Below are 21495 nucleotides of genomic sequence, written 5' to 3' on the forward strand. Positions count from 1 at the left end.
CTGAGTAGCATAACTAAAATAGATCCAAGCCTAAATATATTATGGTAAAAATGTGGAACATCAAAGACTCCCCTCCACACCCCATCAAAAAAGGAGAAGAAAAAAAAAAAAGAAGAAGAAGAAACAAACCAACCAGGGAGGATCTACATTACCTGAAGAGGATTGATTATTGGATTGGCAGCTTACAAACTCCCAGTAAAGGCTAGAAGGGCTGGATATGTTCAAAGTACTGAGAAGAAATAACTGTTACCAGAATTTCTATACCCAACTAATCTGTAATTCATGTGGAGCTGTGTACATCGCCACCGTGAACAGTAAGGAAGATGATGGAGAGGATGGATATTGGGCAGGCTACTGACAGTATCTGCCATGACTAAAACGAGTGGAGGAAAACTGTGGGATAAAGAAAATATTATCTATCAGAGCAAGTCAATAAATAGCACAAAATAAGATGGGAGGAAGGATAGGAGCTAACTGAAGTCTGGCTTCTCCCAATCCTTACTATCATGAACACAGTTAGCTAGAAGTCTCTGTGTCATGCAGAGGTTCTCTGCAGATGTCTGTAATGATGGAAGTTGAGACATCAGGCTCCTAGGGTCTACGTTTATACATCTGGTAGTTTCAAGAGGGGCCTGGCCTTAAGAGTAACTTTTTTGACCCTCTTCTCCTTGACTCTTACCTTAACTTCAGAAATGTTTTCCTGGGAATTCCCCAGCAGTCCAGTGGTTAGGACTCCATGCTTTCACTGCACAGGGCCTGGGTTCAACCCCTGGTTGGGGAACCTACAATCCCACAAGCCACGCGGCATGGGCAAAAAACAAAAAAAAACAAAATAAGAAACATTTTCCTATTCAGTTTGTCTTGGGATGTATTGTCACTAACCTTGCGACTTTAGCTCTAGAATTCTGCTTTTCTAAATTATTGCCTATATTATATTCCTCCAGCATTCACCCTTATGATCTAAGATCAGAGAGTCAGCTTCAAGAATGTAGGGGTAAATGGTACTAACTAAAGTATCTATTTATGCTTAATCTTCATTGTCTCTCATATACAGGGTAGTAGTCTGTTCAGACAGCATCATCAGCTTAACCTAAATCACAGGCAACGTTGCTGCCGAGTTGTGGTTCTAGATAAGTGGCAAAAAAAGATCACAAACACAGTTTTAGAATAGTTGGTTGACCCAGACTAAGGCTGCACAAAATACAGTTTAACTCTGTTGCATTGGACTTGTTTAGGACTGGATGATGGATAATCATAAAGTAAATTTGTTTGCCGTAAACTGAAAGAAATATAGAAGAATGAGATGTTTAAAAATGCACAAGAAAATAAAAATTGACTGGTTCACAAAAATTTAGCCTCACTTATTTTTTATATCTCTATAAGTTTTGGGTAGTTTCCAGTATTTGAGAACTAACCAAGAGGCAGACAAACCTGTGTGGCTTATTTTTTGAGCCCAAGTTTTATCAGCATCAAGAAAATTCCCCCAGATTTTAAGAAAGCACTGGCAGTATTGTCACCTCAAAGACAAAATGTAAAGTTTAAACTTAACCTCATTTTTACAAATGAGCCAAAGTATTGTTTTCTACGTAAAAGTGTGATCTAACCTAAGTTAATGTCAAATTTTTACTGAAGTTATTTTCCTTTTAATAAATAGCATTTAGGAGACCAATATATGTGTTCCATGTATAAAATATTTGGCACTTGAAATTTAGGATCAATGACAAAACAGCATTTATAAACAGCTAAATTGTCCATTCCCTCTCTCTTTTGAGGGCACATATTTATGTAGAGCCATTGTGATTTCAGGGAGAAAAACTAAACCACCACGACCAGATTCCCCAGCCAGTACACCAAACATATCTGTGAGGAAGAAAAACAAAGATGGGAAGGGTAAGTACTACTACTGTAACTTCCCTATAATACTTACGGGTCAAGTGACATTCAGATTGCTTTAAAATGTCTGCATATTGTAAGTAGAAACCACCAGCTTTTATTGAAATGGATCTTATTGCTGCCACGTGCTTATAAGATACGGTTGCCACCTTCTGTAGAAGGACTGGTAATAATGTAGTCCAAGAAATCCATCTAGGAGATTTTCGCTTACCTCTCAAAATAATCCATCCTTTCATTTAATAAAGAGCCTCTTGGAAGAATTCAGCCACGTTAGGTTTTCAGTTCATAGACACTTTATTACATTGTCTTGGAGTTTTAGTATTTTCATAACTGCTGCCCAAATTTGAAGAAAATTATTAAGGCTAATCTGCTGGCTCTTTATATAAAAAGAACAACTATTGAAAGGTTTTGTACAACTCTTTCTCAGTTTCTTCGGCGTAATAACGGTTCTTAAAGAGGGTGAAAAAAAAAATTGTCTCAAAATGCTTTCTCCCTAAGTCATCACACATCTAATTGGCAGGATTGCTCTGTTCAGACATCTTATACGGGACTAATAAAAAGATCTATGTTAGACCCTAAAAATTATGACCATTATATCACCAGTACTAACTGAACTGTGTAGTATGTTTGTATAATTATAGATGGAACTTAAGAAGACCTTTAGTTGTGTTTTATTGTGTTCTTTCAAATGAAATTTTGGGCAGTTAAAAAGAAATTGCTTTTGTTTCAGGAAACACAATTTATCTTTGGGAGTTTTTACTGGCACTGCTCCAGGACAAAGCTACTTGTCCTAAATATATCAAGTGGACCCAGCGAGAAAAAGGCATTTTTAAATTGGTAGATTCTAAAGCAGTGTCCCGGTTGTGGGGGAAGCACAAAAACAAGCCTGACATGAATTATGAGACCATGGGAAGAGCCCTCAGGTACGTGAGGCTTCCATAGTTCACTGTGTGACCAGTAGCGGTTCCTAAATACTGAAAAGTAGGTGACTTCTAAAAAGTGCGTGGGTTAAAGAAATGGTGAATTTTATTGTTGAAGGGCTAAAACCACACTTCTTATAGAAATGAGTATGTATTTAAGTTGAAATCGTATTCCAATCTGGGAAAATGTTCTCTTTCCTCCCCCCAAATCTTCATGCAAACGAGATACTTTATTTATGAAGGGATCAGAAAATGTTAAGCTATCATCAGAAATTGTAAATTGACCACAAGGCTCACATGTTTTGAGTCATTAAACTTAAGTTCAGCACAAAGTAACAACTAGTGGTAATGCAGGTACTGAATAAGAGGGTGCATTTTTAAACATGAATCTCAGGTATGATGTGTAATATATTGTGTTGGAATAAATTAATGCTTCGAGCATAATATTAGCCATTGTGAAAATGTTGAACAAATGTATCACTTAAACCCACTTTTAGTTTGTTTTTCTTGTGATCATGTCATTTAGTCTTCAGGATCTGGGTGTATTTGAGAAAGATTTATTAGAAATATCAGTGATCTGAGAACTTGGTAACCTTTTTAAACCAGAACTATTTAGTTACAGTTGGCATTTTATTTTTTAACTCACACACTTTTTAGGTCCTTGATTTAATTAAAATAAATGACAGAATTTGAATCATTTCTATTTGTACATCATTAAGTTTTATACAGAAAACTGTTTCAGATTTACTGAAGCAAATTTAAACAGGTTAGGGACATTATAATTAAGCTATGGAAGAGAAATAACTACCCTTCATTTAGAAAGTCTTTTCTCACCTGTTTGTTTCCAGCTTTAAACTTTTGTTTATGATTAAGAAATTTTTATTGTGTTGAATATTATTTTAGTTTATGTATAACTGAATACAATATTGATGAAATTGTCTGCTTTGAATAGGTACTATTACCAAAGGGGTATTCTGGCAAAAGTAGAAGGTCAGCGCTTGGTGTATCAGTTTAAGGATATGCCGAAAGACCTTATTTATATAGATGATGAGGATCCAAGTTCCAGCATAGAGTCTTCAGATCCATCACTGTCTTCAACAACCACTTCGAGTAGGAACCAGGCAAGTCGATCGAGAGTATCTTCAGGTCCAGGGATAAAAGGAGGAGCCACTACAGTTCTAAAACCAGGGAATTCTAAAGCTGCAAAACCCAAAGATCCTGTGGAACCTGCACAGCCATCAGAGGTTCTTAGGACAATGCAGTCCACACAGACTCCATATCCTACCCAGCTCTTCCGGACTATTCATGTAGTACAGCCAGTACAAGCTGTTCCAGAAGGAGAAGCAACCAGTAGCATGCAGGATGAAACATTAAATTCTTCCGTTCAGAGTATTAGGTGAGAAAACTAAACTTACTGGTGCAGATCGTTGTGCGATGTTTCTGACCAGAGTCGTCGTTAAACGTGTCAGGATTCAGAAGTGAAAATAAAAATTATATAGATGTCAAGCTAGAACTCTTGGTCAACAGATTGTTTCAGCAGCGTTGCATCAGTCCTGTGATTGTATCAATGATTCCTTATTTTTATTTATTTATTTATTTTTTAAAGCACTCTTTTTTTTTTTATAAATTTATTTACTTTATTTCTCTTTGGCTGCGTTGGGTCTTCGTTGCTGCGCGTGGGCTTTCTCTAGTTGCAGGGAGCGGGGGCTACTCTTCGTTGTGGTGCGCGGGCTTCTCACTGCGGTGGCTTCTCTTGTTGCGGAGCACGGGCTCTGGGTGTGTGGCCTCAGTAGTTGCGGCGCATGGGCTTAGTTGCTCCGCGGCACGTGGGATCTTCCCGGACCAGGGTTCGAACCCGTGTCCCCTGCATTGGCAGGCGGATTCTTAACCACTGCACCACCAGGGAAGACCCTGATTCCTTACTTTTAAACTTTGACATTACTTGATGTTATTCAATCAATTTGAATCAGTTCTCTATAGCTTTGTGTAACTGAATTGATCCATGTAAGAAGGGGTCCACATACAAGAAAATCCAGAGAATAGTTTCAGATCTTTTTTCAAACAGAGTTAGAAGCTGTAGAAATTTAACATAAATTTACATATCATGACCCTTTGGAATGCATTGAGTTCTAAGAAATACACATTAGTCCTTGGGAAGATACTATCTTCTCAGATAGTATCCAGAATAGTTCTAAAGTTCAAACAGGTTGGAGGCCAAGAATCGAAGGTCCTCTTTTTCAGGCTTTTAGAGTGGCAGAGTTGGAAGAATAGTTTTGTGGTTTAATCAAATCAAATCTGCCTCATAACCCCAGAAAAGACATGAAACAACAAATTAGACTGCTCTATTGCAGACACTTGGGACTGGTCTTGACTGATTTAGAATGGGGAAAAGGGAGGAAGGCAGAAAATTAGATGGACATTTTCAGGTTCTGTTTTTCCATTTCTACTGCCATGAATTTCCAGAACATGAATTATAATAAAATATAGGAGCCCTTCCAAATCCAGTAAAAATGATTCTTTGATTATTTTCATAAGCTGACTTCAATCTTACAGTTGTATATTCTAGAATATAAATGCTGGGTTTTTGTTCAGTTGATCTTGAAGTATACATTACCTAGAATCAAAACAGCCTTATAGACGATTCAGTCTTCCTTGTACGGTCCATTTAAACTTTTGACAAGTTTGATTTAAGAGAATTGAATTCTCTTAAATCGTTGACTTGTAAGGAGTAGAAAGATCACGTTTTTTCCATCCTAATTAAAGCAGTACTTATTTAACTCTATATTTTCCTTTTAATGTTTTATTTTCCTCTAAGTTCTGTTGGTTACTTACGATGACTGAATATCTAATGGAAATTATGTGGTTCCTCGCATTGGTTTCTATGCTCTTTGTCATCTTATCATTGTATGTATTTGTGTTGATATGAAACATACAGTGGCCACAGCTGATCACTGGGACTCCCTTCTTGGACTGATTCAGTTGTTTTCTAGCATCTCTAATCAAAGTTTCCTTTTTAGACCTTGAGAATAAAAACAAACCAGAAGAAAAACAACAAGAGCAACAAAAACACATACCTTTAGCTCTGAAAGATAGTAAATTGTGTATTATATTGGATAGTTTATTACTCTGAATGTCAATTTCTGAGTAAGACTCACTGCCAGATATTAAAACATTGTAATTACACTCCCTACCTCTGATTTTCAAACTGTCTTTGGTGTACCTTTCAGAATCTTCATTTCCACAGTCTCAGAGTTCTGTGGACTCTCTGCCTGCTTCCTGTTTCTCCTATTTTTTTCTCTTGCAACCTACATGTTACCGATGCATATCATTATGTGATGTTTCTGACCAGAGCCATTCTTTGTTTAAGGGCTCAAGAGTCAGCATTCGTGATAGTGCCTTCTTGCAGCTTTTGTTAGATCTGTTTTGCACACAGAGTGCAGTCCAATTTCTGTAGCCTTCACTGCCAGCTCTCACTCTACTCATAATTCCTTCCTTGCTCTCCAGCTAAAGCTTACTTCTTGCCTGTACCACGTTCTGGTACATAAACCAGGTGTTTCAGGTGACTTTAATGCCTGTCTCCTGCTATACATTTAAATCTGTAGGAGCTAGATTCTATTCATTGTCCTTTTCCTAGCACCTAACATAGTCTGACATATAACACCCCTTCATATTTATAGAATTTATTTTGAAGTAGTGTATATGATCATTCTTTATCTCCTTTTAGAATAATGAGTTCTCTAAGTGGACTACTTATAAAATGAAGAAATACAAAATTTAACTTTTCAAACTTTAAGACAATTTTTTTCTTTTCTTTTTTTTTTTTTTTTCACCATGCTGTGCGGCTTGTGGGAGGGATCTTAGTTCCCTGACCAGGGATTGAACCCGAGCCCATGGCAGTGAAAGCTCCGAGAACTAACCACTGGACCGGCAGGGAATTCCCAAACACAATTTCTTCTTGTAGAAATTATGTATTTATATGAATGTACGTATGTATCCACATACATTCTGTATTTTTTTTATATAAATTTATTTTATTTATTTATTTTTGGCTGCGTTGGGTCTTCGCTGTTGCACGTGGGCCTTCTCCAGTTGCAGAGAGCGGGGGCTACTCTTCCTTGTGGTGCACGGGCCTCTCATCGCAGCGGCACCCCCCATTGCAGAGCACGGGCTCCAGGTGCGCGGGCCTCAGTAGTTGTGGCTTGCGGGCTCTAGAGTGAATGCAGGCTCAGCAGCTGTGGCGCACAGACCCAGTTGCTCCACAGCATGTGGGATCCTCCCGGACCGGGGCTCGAACCCGTGTCCTCTGCATTGGCAGGAGGAATCCTAACCACTATGCCACTGTGGAAGCCCCACATACGTTCTTTTTTTTTTTTTTTAATTTAATTAATTTATTTATTTATTTTTGGGTGTGTTGGGTCTTCGTTTCTGTGCAAGGGCTTTCTCTAGTTGCGGCAAGCAGGGTCCACTCTTCATCACGGTGCGCGGGCCTCTCACTGTCGCGGCCTCTCTTGTTGTGGAGCACAGGCTCCAGATGCGCAGGCTCAGTAGTTGTGGCTCACGGGCCTAGTTGCTCCGCGGCATGTGGGATCCTCCCAGACCAGGGCCTGAACCCGTGTCCCCTGCATTGGCAGGCAGATTCTCAACCACTGTGCCACCAGGGAAGCCCCCCCACATACATTCTTAATCATTCATTTGACTTTAAAATAAAATTCTTCTCTCATTTGGTTATATTTTATTTTCCTCCCCCAAATCCTACTTATTTTCACTGTAATTATCCCAACTTTTAACTATGAGAAATTTCAAAATATGGGAAGGTTGAAATAGTACACTGAACACCTATACCATCCACCTGGATTCACAGTTGATAGCATTTTGCCTTATTTGTTTTCTCTCTATATTTATTTATACCCTTTTTTTCCTGTTTGGCTATTTGTCAAGTCAGTTGACATCACCATGACATTTCACCCCTAAATACTTCAGTATACACTCTTTAAGAATAGAGACATCCTGGGACTTCCCTGCTGGTCCAGTGGTTAAGACTCCACACTCCCAATGCAGGGGGCCCCGGGTTCGATCCCTGGTCAGGGAACTAGATCCCACATGCATGCTGCAACTAAAAGGTCCTATGAGCCGCAACTAAGACCCAAGGTAGCCAAATAAATAAATAAATTAAAAAAAAAAAAAAAAGAATAGAGACATCCTAAATAATCATATTATCACTCCTAAGAAAAGTAACAGAAATTTGGCTATATCTTTCTTGACTACTTTTTAATAAAATCAAAGACCTTTGAAATATTTTTTCTATAGTTGAGGGAAGGTCAAATACTTATGACTTAAATTTAGATTAATTATTAAATTAATATACAGCAAGAGCTGATACTTTCAAAGAACTCTCTATATTTCATACACTTTACATATATTAATGTATAGAAAATCCTTATTGCTTAGTGAGGTGTAGGTAATATTCCTGTTTTACAGTTGAGGAAACAGAGGCAAGGAGAGGCCACGGAGCCTGGTCACTTCTAGTAACTGGTGGAGATAGTGTTTTAATGCAAGCAGTTTAGTCTAAAGCAGTGAACTTAATGATTTGCCATACTGTCAGTTAATTCACATAATCACATGAATTATCACTTATTTACAATGAAGTAGCAACATATTTTTTCTCAATTTTTTCCTTTGCTCTTTTCTTTTTATCTCACATAATTGCACATAGAGTTATCCCTCAGTATCCTCAGGGGATTGGTTCCAGAACCCCCTTTGGAATCCAAAACCTGAGGGTGCTCAAGCCCCTTATGTAAAATGGCATAGTATATGCACATAAGCGCCACACACCCTTCCATATACTTTAAATCATCTCTAGATTACTTATAATACCTAAAACAGTGTAAGTGCTATGTAAATAGTTGCCAGCATGTGGCAAATTCAAGTTTTGTGGTTTGGAACTTTCTGGAAATTTTTTTGGGGGGGCGTGGATATTTTCCAACAGAGAGGTTGGTGGAGTCTGCAGATGTGGAGACTGTGGATATGGAAGGCCAGCTATATCTATATTGAAATTGATTAAACTTTTCTTAATTGATTTAGGGTATATATGCTCAGTTTTACAAATTTTAACTTTGGCTTCACAAAAATAAACCTCTGGTAAAATATTTTCCTAAAATTGTTCCTTGGTAAACCTGCAAGTCCATATACCAACCCAGTATAACTTATTTCTCTATAATGTTTATCCAGGTACTAATAGTTTGTCTTAGGGTCTTTTAAATAAATTAGCCTCTAAAAATGTATAATGTATACGTTATACATTTTAAAGCAGTGTAATGGAGTAGGAAGAATGTGGGCATAACCTCGCCCTCCAGCCTTGTTAATTATTAGATGTGACGTTGGATCACGTTAACTAACTATTCTGAGTCTGTTTCCTCATCTATAAAATGAAGATGGTATTATTTAAGCTTACAGGTGGTTGTAACAATTAAATGACACTTTCTGACATCTTATATTCAGCAAAAGCCAAATATTATATTGTATATATCTTTCTTCAGAAAGTTTGAGGAATTTTAAATTACCAGTATTGTACCAGTTGGTTACAAGCAGCTTAAACTTTTTAAAAGTAGTTAACTGTAATATAACCTTTGTTATATAATATAACGAGACACAACTGACAGTTTAATCATTAACTAAGAAAAAAATAATTTAAAATTCCTCTGGTTGGGAAAAGGCTGCGTAATATTTAATCCTTTAATCTCTGAATTTTTAGTGAAAATTTATTGTTTTAGAATTTGTTCAAATAAGCTAATATATTTACATTGAAGATATATATCTGCAGATATATATATATATATATATATATATATATATATATATATATATATATATATATATGTCTCAGTATATATATTTTCTGGCAGATGGCAGTCAGGTGTTATTTTCTGTCAGATGGCAGTCAGGTGTTCAGGAAAGAGACATCTTTTTCTGACTTGAATGAAAGCATTGAAAGTCTAGTGGTAGCCCTGATGAGCAATATGGAAATTTTCAAAGTACATTATTGCTCATGCCACATCTGAGAGAGGGAAAGAGGAAGGGGAGGGGTGTGTATTAAAGGTTGTAACTCCCTACAGTTTAAAGATCTAATAGAAAGTATTCATCTTTGGCTGAAGTTATTCAGGACTTCAGAAGTGACAGTGTGTTGTAATGGTTAAGCACATAGGCTCTGCAGTTGAATGACCCCTTTTCTTATCTAACTGCTCACCTTATGCAAGCTGTTCAACTACTTTGTGCATTAATTTTTTCATATGGAAAATCGGGATAATACTTATAGGGTGGCAAGGCTATACATATTTATAGATACAATCTGTGTGCTTCCTATATGCCAAGTTCTTTTTTATCTATATGTACATGTACATGAACTCTTGGCATGGGAAGCCCTTGGGTCTTTTTTATTTAAAAAATGGTATCTGTCAGCTACCATTTGCAGGCTTAGATTCCACCCAAGGTATCCTGATTCAGGCAGGCAGGGAAGAAGGGGAGGCACAGTGTATTTTGGAAAAGTGCCCTAGTTACCGAAGTTATTCTGTATCCTTCCAACTCACCCCTGCCTGCCCAATAGTATTAGTACATCTGGCCATACCCTGCCAGCCTATTAAATCTTCATTACCTGACTCACATTCTCTTCTAGCAATGTCCTTCAACAGAGCTGCCGATCTCCTGCTGTAGACTACTCCTCACTGTGGTGACTGTGGTGGCAAACTGAACTTGGGAATCAGTATCCTACGTGTATGGGTGGGCTCCAGTTATCGTGCGTCTTTCTGCTTCCTTTGAACTTCTCTTGAGTTGTGCTGAGTCATCTTTCCATCTAGCCCATTTGTCTTCTCCTCCAGAATTTCATTTCTCACATGTGACAGGCCACATAATTGTAACTTGCTAAAATTTACCTGTGATAGTCTCCTGGCAATAATTAACATTTGGTTTACGGGGACTAATCCAGCTCCTAGCCATTTGGAATAGCAATCATCTCTCTTTTGTAAAATAGCTTTATAGAATTCAGAGGAAACACAGTTGAGATCCAGATGCTGAGTTTTTTCAACAGCATTTGTTTTATATTAACAATGGCCATAACTATAAACTTCACAGCTGTGAACTTTTAAAATTAGATTGACTTATAATATCATTTATGTACCTTTCTTCAATAAGTGGAATTAACAACCTTACGTAAACTGGATTTTACGTTAAAGGATTTTATGTTAAAATTGTATCTTTATGACTAAAATTTGTGAAAATTACTTGAGCTGAGAAAACTGCTAAAACACGCCTGTTTTTGCCAAGGTTTGGCCTTATTTTTTGTTCTATCTGCCAGCCTAAAGAACCCTCATGAGTTAATTATATTCATGACTTGTTTTATGTAATATGAACCATGAATTATTAAAATTCTTCTGATAATTCTCTCATATACATTTAAGATTGAAGTGTTTTTTATTTTAGTTAATTGTTTTCTCTATATATAGAAAAACAGGTTGAAAACAATTATAATCATGTGAAGTTTGGTAATTTGGTTGGGTATATTGATGACATTACCCCTCAAATATTAAAATGATAGTAAATCCAATATGTTTATTTAAAAGTCCCTAATTTTCTTTCAGGCAGCTTATACATGACTTCCTTGGGAAACATTTTTATATCCTCCTCCCCCAACAAAATTGCATCCCCATTTGTGTTAATACAGCACTTCGTATAGACTTTTTTTTTCCACCAGATGGTATCATAGTTAATGGACTGAGAGTTTTGTGTTGGGATTTCTGTATGTAGAGTGTTTAATGCAGGGTCTGGCACAATGTTTATGTTGTGTTGAAAATATGGGAAGGAGCATTTGAAATGAATAACTCATGTTTTGTCAAAGTGAGTTGTCAAATGTTAAGTTTTAAACAATGTAGAATATGCTAATTTCCTCACTTTTATTTCATAATCTCAATAGGACTATACAGGCTCCAGCCCAAGTTCCTGTGGTCGTATCTCCTGGGAATCAGCATTTGCACACAGTAACACTTCAGACAGTGCCAATCACAACAGTTATAGCCAGCACAGATCCATCATCAGGTGCTGGATCTCAGAAATTTATCTTACAAGCCATTCCATCATCACAGCCCATGACAGTACTGAAAGAAAATGTTGTGCTCCAGTCGCAGAAGCCGGGCTCTCCTCCTTCCATTGTCCTGAGTCCTGCCCACGTACAGCAGGTTCTTACTAGCAATGTTCAGTCCATTTGCAATGGAACCGTCAGCGTGGCTTCGTCTCCGTCCTTCAGCGCTACCACACCTGTGGTGACCTTTTCTCCTCGCAATTCACAACTGGTTACTCACCCACCTGGCACTGTAATCACTTCCGTTATCAAAGCTCAAGAAACAAAAACTCATATACAGGAAGTAGAGAAAAAGGAGGTTGAAGATAATTTGAAAGAAGGCACTGGGGAAACTGAGCAGCAGTCACAGCCTTATGTGATGGTGGTATCCAATGGATTTACCTCTCAGGTGGCTATAAAAAACGAACTGCTGGAACCCAACTCTTTCTAAGTAATATACCAAAGGAATTACGGATGGTGGTTTTTTAATTGAACATTTTCAGTTGTATGCAAACTATTGATTGATTCTAAGGTAAATTCTCCAAATGTTCCTAATTTTATAGTTACTTGTTAAAAATAATAACTTAGAGTTAATTCTGACTTTGTTAGATGAGGGAGGAAAACCCAAGTGTTTCTTTTTGCTCTTCACATGTTTCAGAATTCAATTGTGAAGGAACAGGCGTTTTATACTATGAAGACATTCTTTTGAGATTTTTTTCAATGGCTATATCATAAGCATTTTTAAAGTTTCTTTTTAAATTTTACATCATAGTAGCTTTTCTGATTCTTTTGTAAATACAGTACTTAAATATGACATCAGGAAATTTATATAGGAGCTATTTTCATTCCACTTGTATAGGTTAAGTCTTGACTCTTTCAAATGCAAGACACCTATTTTATGCCTTGTTAAAATTATGATTTCACTTAGATCGACTTTAGTTTGTTGCACTGTATATTGAACTATGACTATGTAAAATATAACATTAAAAATCGAAATGTGCCCATGATATGGTTGAACCTGTTTCAGAAGCAGGATAATATAAAAGCGTCAGCCTAAGAGTGGCTCTCCTACTAACTAGTTGTGTAACCTTGGGCAAGCCACTTGATCTTTCTGGGCATCATAAGAGGAGGGGTGTATTGGATTAGATTAGATGATCTCCAATTTCCTATCTAGTTCTAAATTTTATGATTCTAACCCCTATGTTTTAAGCTTATCTCCTAATGTAAATATAGCTAAAATATTGCAGAAAAATTAATGACCCTACAAAATTCATTTTTCTATTACCTGTTAAGATTTGCTCTGAACCTGAACTCCTCCTAAATACTTTGTTCATTAACTCTTTAGGCCACTGTGCACTGTGGTCCACTAGTAAAAAACTTATGTTGCTGAGTGCTAAATGATATACTGCTATTCTGAAAGAGTCAGGGCTCTTTAAGGCCCCAGAAAGCAACCAAGCCTTGAGCTAATCTGGCTGAGTAGTCATTTGCTATAAAAGCATAATTGCTTTATATTTTGGATCATTTTTTTTATTGAGAGTGGGGGGAGGGGGAATTGCATACAAAGATATACATTATATATCCCAGTTTCTGAAATGAAATAGTTTTTAGATTACTTTTTCAACTGTAAATAATGTACATTTAATTTCACAAGAAAAATTGTTTTCTGCAAATTTTCTAGTATAGCAAAAAAATTTTTGTAGATGAAAGAATCATTATGTTTAGAGGTCTAATGTTATATGTTTTCATGTTACAGAGTGAATTTGTATTTAAACAAAAATTTAAATTTTGGAATCCTCTAAACGTTTTTGTATCTTTAATTGGTTTATTATTAAATAAATCATGTAAAAATTCTGTGTTTTTGTTTTCAAGAAAATGTTCCTTAAGAACAAGTATACAGACAATGTTGCTAGTATTACAGTGTTATTAAACGTTTATATAACAGCCTCCATTAGATTAGAATTGCAGAATGTCATCCTCTCATTTTTCCTTTCTACCATGCGAAATGGTAGTTTCCAGACACGACATAATGGATTACGAAGCTCCAAAAATTAGAAAATAAAATGTTCCCAGCAGTAATATTAAACACACTCTAAAAAACAAGTTTTCTAATTAGAAATTAGATCAGTTAATTGTTCAACTTGGAAAACACAGAAACAGAAAAATGTAACAAAATTAAAATCTCAATCCAATACCTGTATACCCAGTAGTAACTTCCACTTATTCATTTCCTCATGTCAGTTAATATTCTTCCCAAATATGATTTTTAAAGGAGCATTCTTATCTCTGAAGATGGAGGGAAACACAGAAGAATCTGAAGGAACAGGCCTTGCTAGTTTTCTCCAGTTTACTACCCTTAGCTCATACCCGTCTGTTCCATTGTTTTTCTATGACTTTCCATTCTTCATCAAACCTAGTATAAAAATGTTCAGGCTTAACCATTTCTTTGAGTCTTCATTTCCTTATGGAGGCTCCCATGTCACGGAAAACTTAAATAAATTTGTATGCTTTTCTTCTTTAATGTCTTTGTCAGTTTGAGTTTTAGGCCCAGCCAGGGACCCTAAGAGGATCAAGGAAAAGTTTTCCTCCCTTAGAACCCTAGCCATGCAACCCCTAATATAATCTCACCATACTGAACTCCTGAACAGGGACATAACTCTGACTCAGTACGTGGCCTTTCTACATCAAATCATTGATTCAACATGTATTAAGGAAGTACCTGCAATGTTACTGTCACTGTCCTTAACTTATAAACGTGCTGCTTTCCTCACTTTCCATTCATTCTTTTTCTTAAAAATTTCATTGAAGTATCGTTGATTTACAGTGTTAATTTCTTCTATACCGCAAAGTGACTCAGTTATACATTTATATATTCCTTTTTTTTTTTGGCCGCTTGGCATGTGGGATCATGGTTCCCTGACCAGGAGCCAAACCTGCGCCCCCTGCAGTGGAAGTGTGGAGTCTTAACCACTGGACCACCAAGGAAGTCCCTATATCTTTTTCATATTCTTTTCCACTGTGGTGTGTCACAGAGTATTGAAAATAGTTCCCTGTGCTATACAGTATGACCTTGTTGTTTATCCATGCTATATGTAATAGTTTGCCTCTGCTAATCCCAAACTCCCATTCCTTTCCTCCCCTACCCCTCCCGCTCCTTGGCAACTACAAGTCTGTTCTCTGTATCTGTGAGTCTGTTTTTATTTCGTAGATACGTTGATTTGTACCATATTTTAGATGCCACATATAAGTGATATCATATGGTATTTCTCTTTCTGATTTACTTTGCTTAGTATGATAATCTATAGGTCCATCCATGTTGCTGCAAATGACATTATCTCATTCTTTTTGATGGCTGAGTAATATTCCATTGTATATATGTACCACATCTTCTTTATCCATTCCTCTGTCAGTGGACATTAATCCATTCATTCTTTAACACACTGTAGTAGTACATTTGCCCTATTACTCTGAAATTACTGTTGCAAAAGTCACTAAAAAGGAATCAACTTCCATATTGCCAAGTTCCCCCCCTTCTTCTCTTTCTTGACCTCTCCAATACTTGATAACCTTTTATAACTCACTGTTCCTTTAAACTCTCTATTGCCTTTACTTTTGTGCCCAACTCTTTCCTGTCGTCTTCCTGCCTTTATAATAATTTCTTAGTGTTCCTCTTGGGTTGCTCCAGAGACTTTTTCAAAGGTTGGAGTTCCCCCAAGTTTTATCTAAAGATCACTGTTCTCCTTCTCTGTTGTCTTCACCTTGTCCCCCTTCAATGTGTTCTTCCCCAGTGCAACAGGGGTGCATTTAATTGTATCAAGCCATTCAGTGGTTTCTTACTATCCTCAGCTGGATTTGAGGCCCTGCATGGTTTCACCTCTTCTTGATCCCACCAGCCTTATCTTCAAATTTTACTCTCCAAATCATACTGTCAGATAGGATTTGGATGCTTTCAATTGCAAGGAACCAAAAAACCCTATTCAAAATTATTAAATAGTACAAAATTAGAAGTCTAAAGTTCAGAGGTTTCCAGGTTTGTTAACTCAGGAGCACAGTAGTGATACTGAGCAACCAGATTTCTTCCATCTTTCTGCTTTTCTCAGTATTTTGGTTTAGTTTCCAGGATGGCTTCTGCTGTGGTGGCAAGATAGCTGCAGTAGTTCTTCTATGTTTCTGTTTATCAGTAAGGAGACCTTTCCCAGAGCACCCTGAGCAGCCATCTCTTCAGAGCTCATTGGCTAGACTGGTCATATATACCCCTTCCTAAACCAAGTGCTGGCCAAGGAAGCAGGATTACCATAGATGACTTAGTCATGTGTTGGGGAAATGGACAGTCAAACAAAATTGGACTCCACAGCAAGGAATAAGGGAGGAATGATATAGCCTACAGTCATCTATACACAGCTTTCTTCCCATACACATACTTCCCCAAATGCTCACACCTACAGGAAGCATGATTTCACTCCTAAAGAGAGATCAGCCGAAGTGTCATCCAGCTACTTGATCCAGTTTCATGACTAGGCTCTTCAAGGTGATTCACAGTCCTCTGTTTCACATCAGCTGTGGCCCCCTGCTTTCTTGTCCTCCACTGCCACACCAGCATGAGCACTGGAAATAAATCTCTTTCCAAGGCTTCTCAGCTTTAGAATACATTTCTTGATGGTGTGAGTTTGATGTCCTGTCTCAGGGTCACCATTTTCCCAGTCTGGAGTAGTTGTCTTCAGTGCCTTGCATCCTTTCTTTTCCATCTGGCGGGTAATACATACTAGAGTCTGTTTTGTAGCATTCCACTTCCAAATACCAAACTGTCTTGTCAGTTTGGGTTCTTGGTCGTTAGCAACAGAGATGGATTCTGGTTTTCAGCATACAAGAAATTTTATTAGAAGAATATCATGCAGTTTACAGAACAGACAAAAAGACTAGAGAAATCGGGGTCAGTCTGAGTCACACAGTTAAATCGCAAAACCATATTGCACAACTGGTCCACTTGTAGCCACTGTTGCCAAGCACCTAAACACCGAGCTTTGTACCACTGTCTCTACTGCTTCAGAAATTTGAGAGAATAGAATTTGCATCTAGAGAGAATAACCAAGGTGCCTTCCTTGACTCCTTGCGTTAACTAGCTACCAATTTATGTGACTGGCTGCCCAAAAGAATGACCGTTGTCTTCTATCGGGGCAAATCTAGATTTTTTATGGGGTACACAGTTTGGTGGTTGGATGGGTGAGGGGAACTTACTCAGGAAAAACAGAAAAGTAGAATACCAACTTAGAGGGTTTGAAGGGGCTTATGCAAATGAACAGCCCTAAACGCTGTACTTGCCAACTCTTTGCGCTCCCTTTACTTTCTGGACCTCTGCACTTGCTGTCACTCTGCTTGGCACAGTTGCTCTCATTCTATTTGGCTAAATTCTATCTGTTCTTCAGGCCTCAGCTTAGACATTACTTCTTCTGAGAGCTTCTCTGAGTTCTTAAAACTTCCCCACTACTGTCATAGAGCCTTTTAATTTCTCATTTGGGCACAGATGACACTATAATAATTGACTGCTGGTATGTGTGATTCCAACACTACATTATAAGCCAAGATTGTAGTCATTTTAGTACCCTCAGTCCCTATTGTAATATCTCCACACAGTAGGTACAATACTCCATATTTATTAAATATGCGACGAGGCTACGTACATATTCTCCTTACCTGTTTTTATGTTCATGTTCTCATGTTGCTAACCACCATCTGTGTGCCAATGTCTATCAGTTCTTACCTACAGCTCCGAGCTTGTTTTACAAATAGCTTTATAGAGCTATAATTGACATACAATAAATGGCACGTATTTAAATAGAGTATAAACTCATGAAATCGCCATAATCAAGTAGTGAACCTACTCATGTTTGGTGAACATTAGCCTAAAAGTTTCCTTGTGCCCCTTTGTAACCACTCCCTTCCTGCTGATCTGCTTTCTGTCCATACAGATTATATTACTTGGCATTTTCTAGTATTTTATATAAATGGAGTCATATAACATGCGCTACTTTTTTTGTTTTTTGGTCTGGCTCCTTTCATGTAGCATAACTTTTTTGAGATTCTTCCATGTTGTAGTCTGTATATTATTCCTTTTATTGCTGAGTAGTATTCTATTACATGGATATACTACAGTTTATCCATTCACCTGTTAATGGACATTTGGGTTGTTCCTAGTTTTCAGCTATTATCATTAAAGCTGTTAGGAATATTCCTGTACAAATCTTTATATTGGACATGTATTTTCATATCTGTTGAACAAATACCTAGGAGTGGTCTGGCTAGGTCATACGATGGTTGTACCATCTTACATTCCCACCAGCAGTGTATAAGGCTTTCAGTTGCTCTACATCCTCTTCAACATGGTCTTTTATATTCAGTATTTTTGCCATTTTAATGGGTGTGTAGTAGTATCTCATTGTGGTTTTAATTTACATTTCCCTAATGACTAATGATTTTGAGCAATTTTCATGAGCTTGACATCCATGTATCTTCTTTGATGAACTGATTGCTCAGTTTTTTTGCCCATTTAAAAATTCCCTTGTTTTCTTATTACTGAGTTTTGAGAACTCTATATATTCTGAATACTAGCTCTTCATCAGATATGACTCGCAAATACGTTCAAAGTGCAGAAACTTCTAAATTTTCATAAAGTTTAATTTATCAACTTCTTTTATGGATCATGCTTTTGGTGTCATATCTAAGAAATCTTTGTCTAACCCAAGGACACAACGATCTTTTTTCTAGAAGTTTTACAGTTTTAACATTTAGGTCCATGATCCATTTTGAGTTAAGTTTTTGTAGATGGTGCAAGGTATATACTGACGTTCACTTTTTTGCTTTTGTATATCCAATTTGTTGGAAAGACTGTCCTTTTCAATTGAAAAGTCTGAAAAGACTATCTTTTTCAACTGTTCTTTCTGCCCTGAATTACCTTTGGACCTTTGCTTAAAATCAGTTGTTCATACACATATGAATCTATGGACTCTCTTTTCTGTGCTATTGATTTGTCTATCTTTGTACCAATACACAAGATTGATGTGTTGAAATCAGGTAGTGTTTGTTAGTTCTCCAACTCTGTTATTTTTCAAAGTTGATTTGGCTATTCTGAGTCTTTTGCATTTCTATTTAAATTTCAGAATCAGTTTGTCAACTTATAAAATGGAAAAAGTCTTTGGGATTTTGATTGGGATTGGGTTGAATCAATAGATCAGTTTGGCAAGAACCGACATCTTAAGTCTGAATCATGAGCATAGAATATCTCTCCATTTGTTTAAGTGTCTTTAATTTCTCTCAGCAATATTTTGTAATTCTCAATGTATATGTTTTGCACATCTTTTGTCAGATTTAATTTTCAATATTTAATATTTAATGGTATTGTAAATATTTTTTAAATTTCAGATTCTGATTTTTCATTGCTTTGTTTTAATCTTTCCCATTTTATTGAAGCATAAAGTACACGAATCTTAAGTGTATAAATTGAAAAAATTTGACATGTGACTACATTACTGTAATTGTCACCCTAGTCAAGATATATAACATTTCCCACATCAGGAAGTCTTCCTCATGGGCCTTCCTAGCCAGGAGATCACTCTCTGACGTCCCTCACAATGTTTTTTATTTTCATATAAATGGAATCAACCAGGATGTACTCTGTCTGGCTTCTTTAGTTCAACATTATGTATGTGAGGTTCATCCATATTGTTGTGTGTACTAGTAGTTCATTCTCATCCATATTGTTGTGTGTACTGGTAGTTCATTCTTAGTCTTTGCTCTCTAGTATTTTTCTTCTGTGAATGGACATTTAGGTAATTTCCAGTTTTTGCTACTGTGAATAATGCTGCAATCAATATTCTTGTACACAAACATAAGTATTCTTTTCTCTTGGGCATATGCCTAGTGGTAGAATTACTGGGCAATAGGGTACACGTATGACTAGCTTTAGTAGATAGTGTCAAAGTTTTCTAAAGTAGCTATACCAATTTATACTCTCCCTAGCAATACGTGAAAGTTACAGGTGCTCCATATCCTTGCCAATGCTTGGCACTGGAATTCCTTTTAATTTTAGCCATTTTGGTGGGAGTGTTTAGTACCAAATTATGATTTTACTGTCCCTGATATAGCTATTGATGTAGAACTTCTTTTCATATTCATACTGGCCATTTAGAGAACATCTGAAAATCAACCAAAGTAATTAACATTAACTTATTAAAGAAAACATACACATGGACATTTCAATAAAGGCAGAAAAAGCATTTCATATTGAATGCTTTCTCCCTAATGTTACAATCAAGATAGGAAGTCCATCATCACTACTTTTACTCAACACTATAGTAGACATCCTAGCCAGTGACAACCAGCAAGAAAAATAAAAGGTATAATGATTGCACAGGAAGATGTTAAACCATCTATCACAGATCACAAGACACTGTGATGACTGAAATTCTAAAAGTCTACAAAGTATTAGAAATAGTAAGGGAACTTAGCAAGATGGTTGAATACAAGGTCAATATGTAAAAACCAGCAGCGTTTCTATACACTAGCAACAAATATTAAAAATTTAGAATGCCATTTAAAAAGCATAAAAACCCTCAAATACCCAAGAATAAATCTAATGAAAGATATGTAAGACTTCTACACTGTAACCTACAAAACACTGCTGAGAAAAATTAAAGACGACTTAAATAAATGGAGGGGTGTATTATATTCATGGATTGGAGGAATCAACATAAAGATGTCAGAAAAAAAGAAACGGAGGCAACCTAAATGTCCATCGACAGATGAATGGATAAAGATGTGGTATACAGATATACAATGGAATACTACTCAGCCATAAAAAAGTGAAATAATGCCATTTGCAGCAACATGGATGGGTATAGAGATTACCACACTAAGTGAGGTAAGTCAGACAAAGGCAAATATCATATATCACTTATATGTGGAATCTAAAATATGATACAAATGAACTTATTTACAAAACAGAAACTGACTCACAGACACAGAAAACAAACTTATGGTTACCAAAGGGGGAAGATGGGGGGAGGGAAAAATTAGGAGTTTGGGGTTAGCAGATACAAGCTACTATATATAAAACAGATAAACTACTGTATAGCATAGGGAACTATATTCAGTATCTTGTAATAAACTACAATGGAAATGAAAAAGAATATCCATCTATCTATCTGTATCTGAATCAGTCTGTGTACACTAAAAAGTAACACAACATTATAAATTAACTATACTGCAATTAAAAAAAAATTAGGATCAGTTTTCCCCAAATAGATTGATCTATAGATTCAATGCAAGCCCAGTTAAAATCCTAGCAGGATTTTTTGTTTTGGGGGGTTCTTTTTTTTTTTTTTGAAATTAACAGGTTCTTTCTAAAATTTATAAATAAATGGAAATAAGTTCTATAAAATGTATAAAATGTAAATACAAAGGACTTTGACTAGCCAAGGCAATCTTTAAGAAAAAGTTATAGGGCTTCAAGACTTATAAAGCTACATTAAGATAGTGTGGGACAAGGTTAGACAGACCAACGGAATAAGAACCTGGAAACAGACC

The 21495-nt window shown here is 36.6% G+C and overlaps 1 protein-coding gene across 6 annotated transcripts in view; it reads left to right on the forward strand.

The window, feature by feature from the left end:
* The window catches only part of ELF1 (E74 like ETS transcription factor 1), a 103952-nt gene extending 90283 nt beyond the window's left edge, over positions 1–13669 (forward strand). For all 6 annotated transcript variants that reach the window (XM_068526347.1, XM_068526348.1, XM_068526345.1 and 3 more), the window contains 4 exons: positions 1807–1890; positions 2624–2816; positions 3766–4209; positions 11776–13669. In XM_068526347.1, coding sequence (XP_068382448.1) covers positions 1807–1890; positions 2624–2816; positions 3766–4209; positions 11776–12370 — 1316 coding nt within the window. In that variant the 3' untranslated portion in view covers positions 12371–13669. The remainder of the gene's footprint in view (positions 1–1806; positions 1891–2623; positions 2817–3765; positions 4210–11775) is intronic.
* The last annotated feature ends 7826 nt before the right edge of the window (positions 13670–21495 follow it).

This window comes from Eschrichtius robustus, chromosome 18 (assembly GCF_028021215.1).
Source record: "Eschrichtius robustus isolate mEscRob2 chromosome 18, mEscRob2.pri, whole genome shotgun sequence".
NCBI lineage: Eukaryota > Metazoa > Chordata > Mammalia > Artiodactyla > Eschrichtiidae > Eschrichtius > Eschrichtius robustus.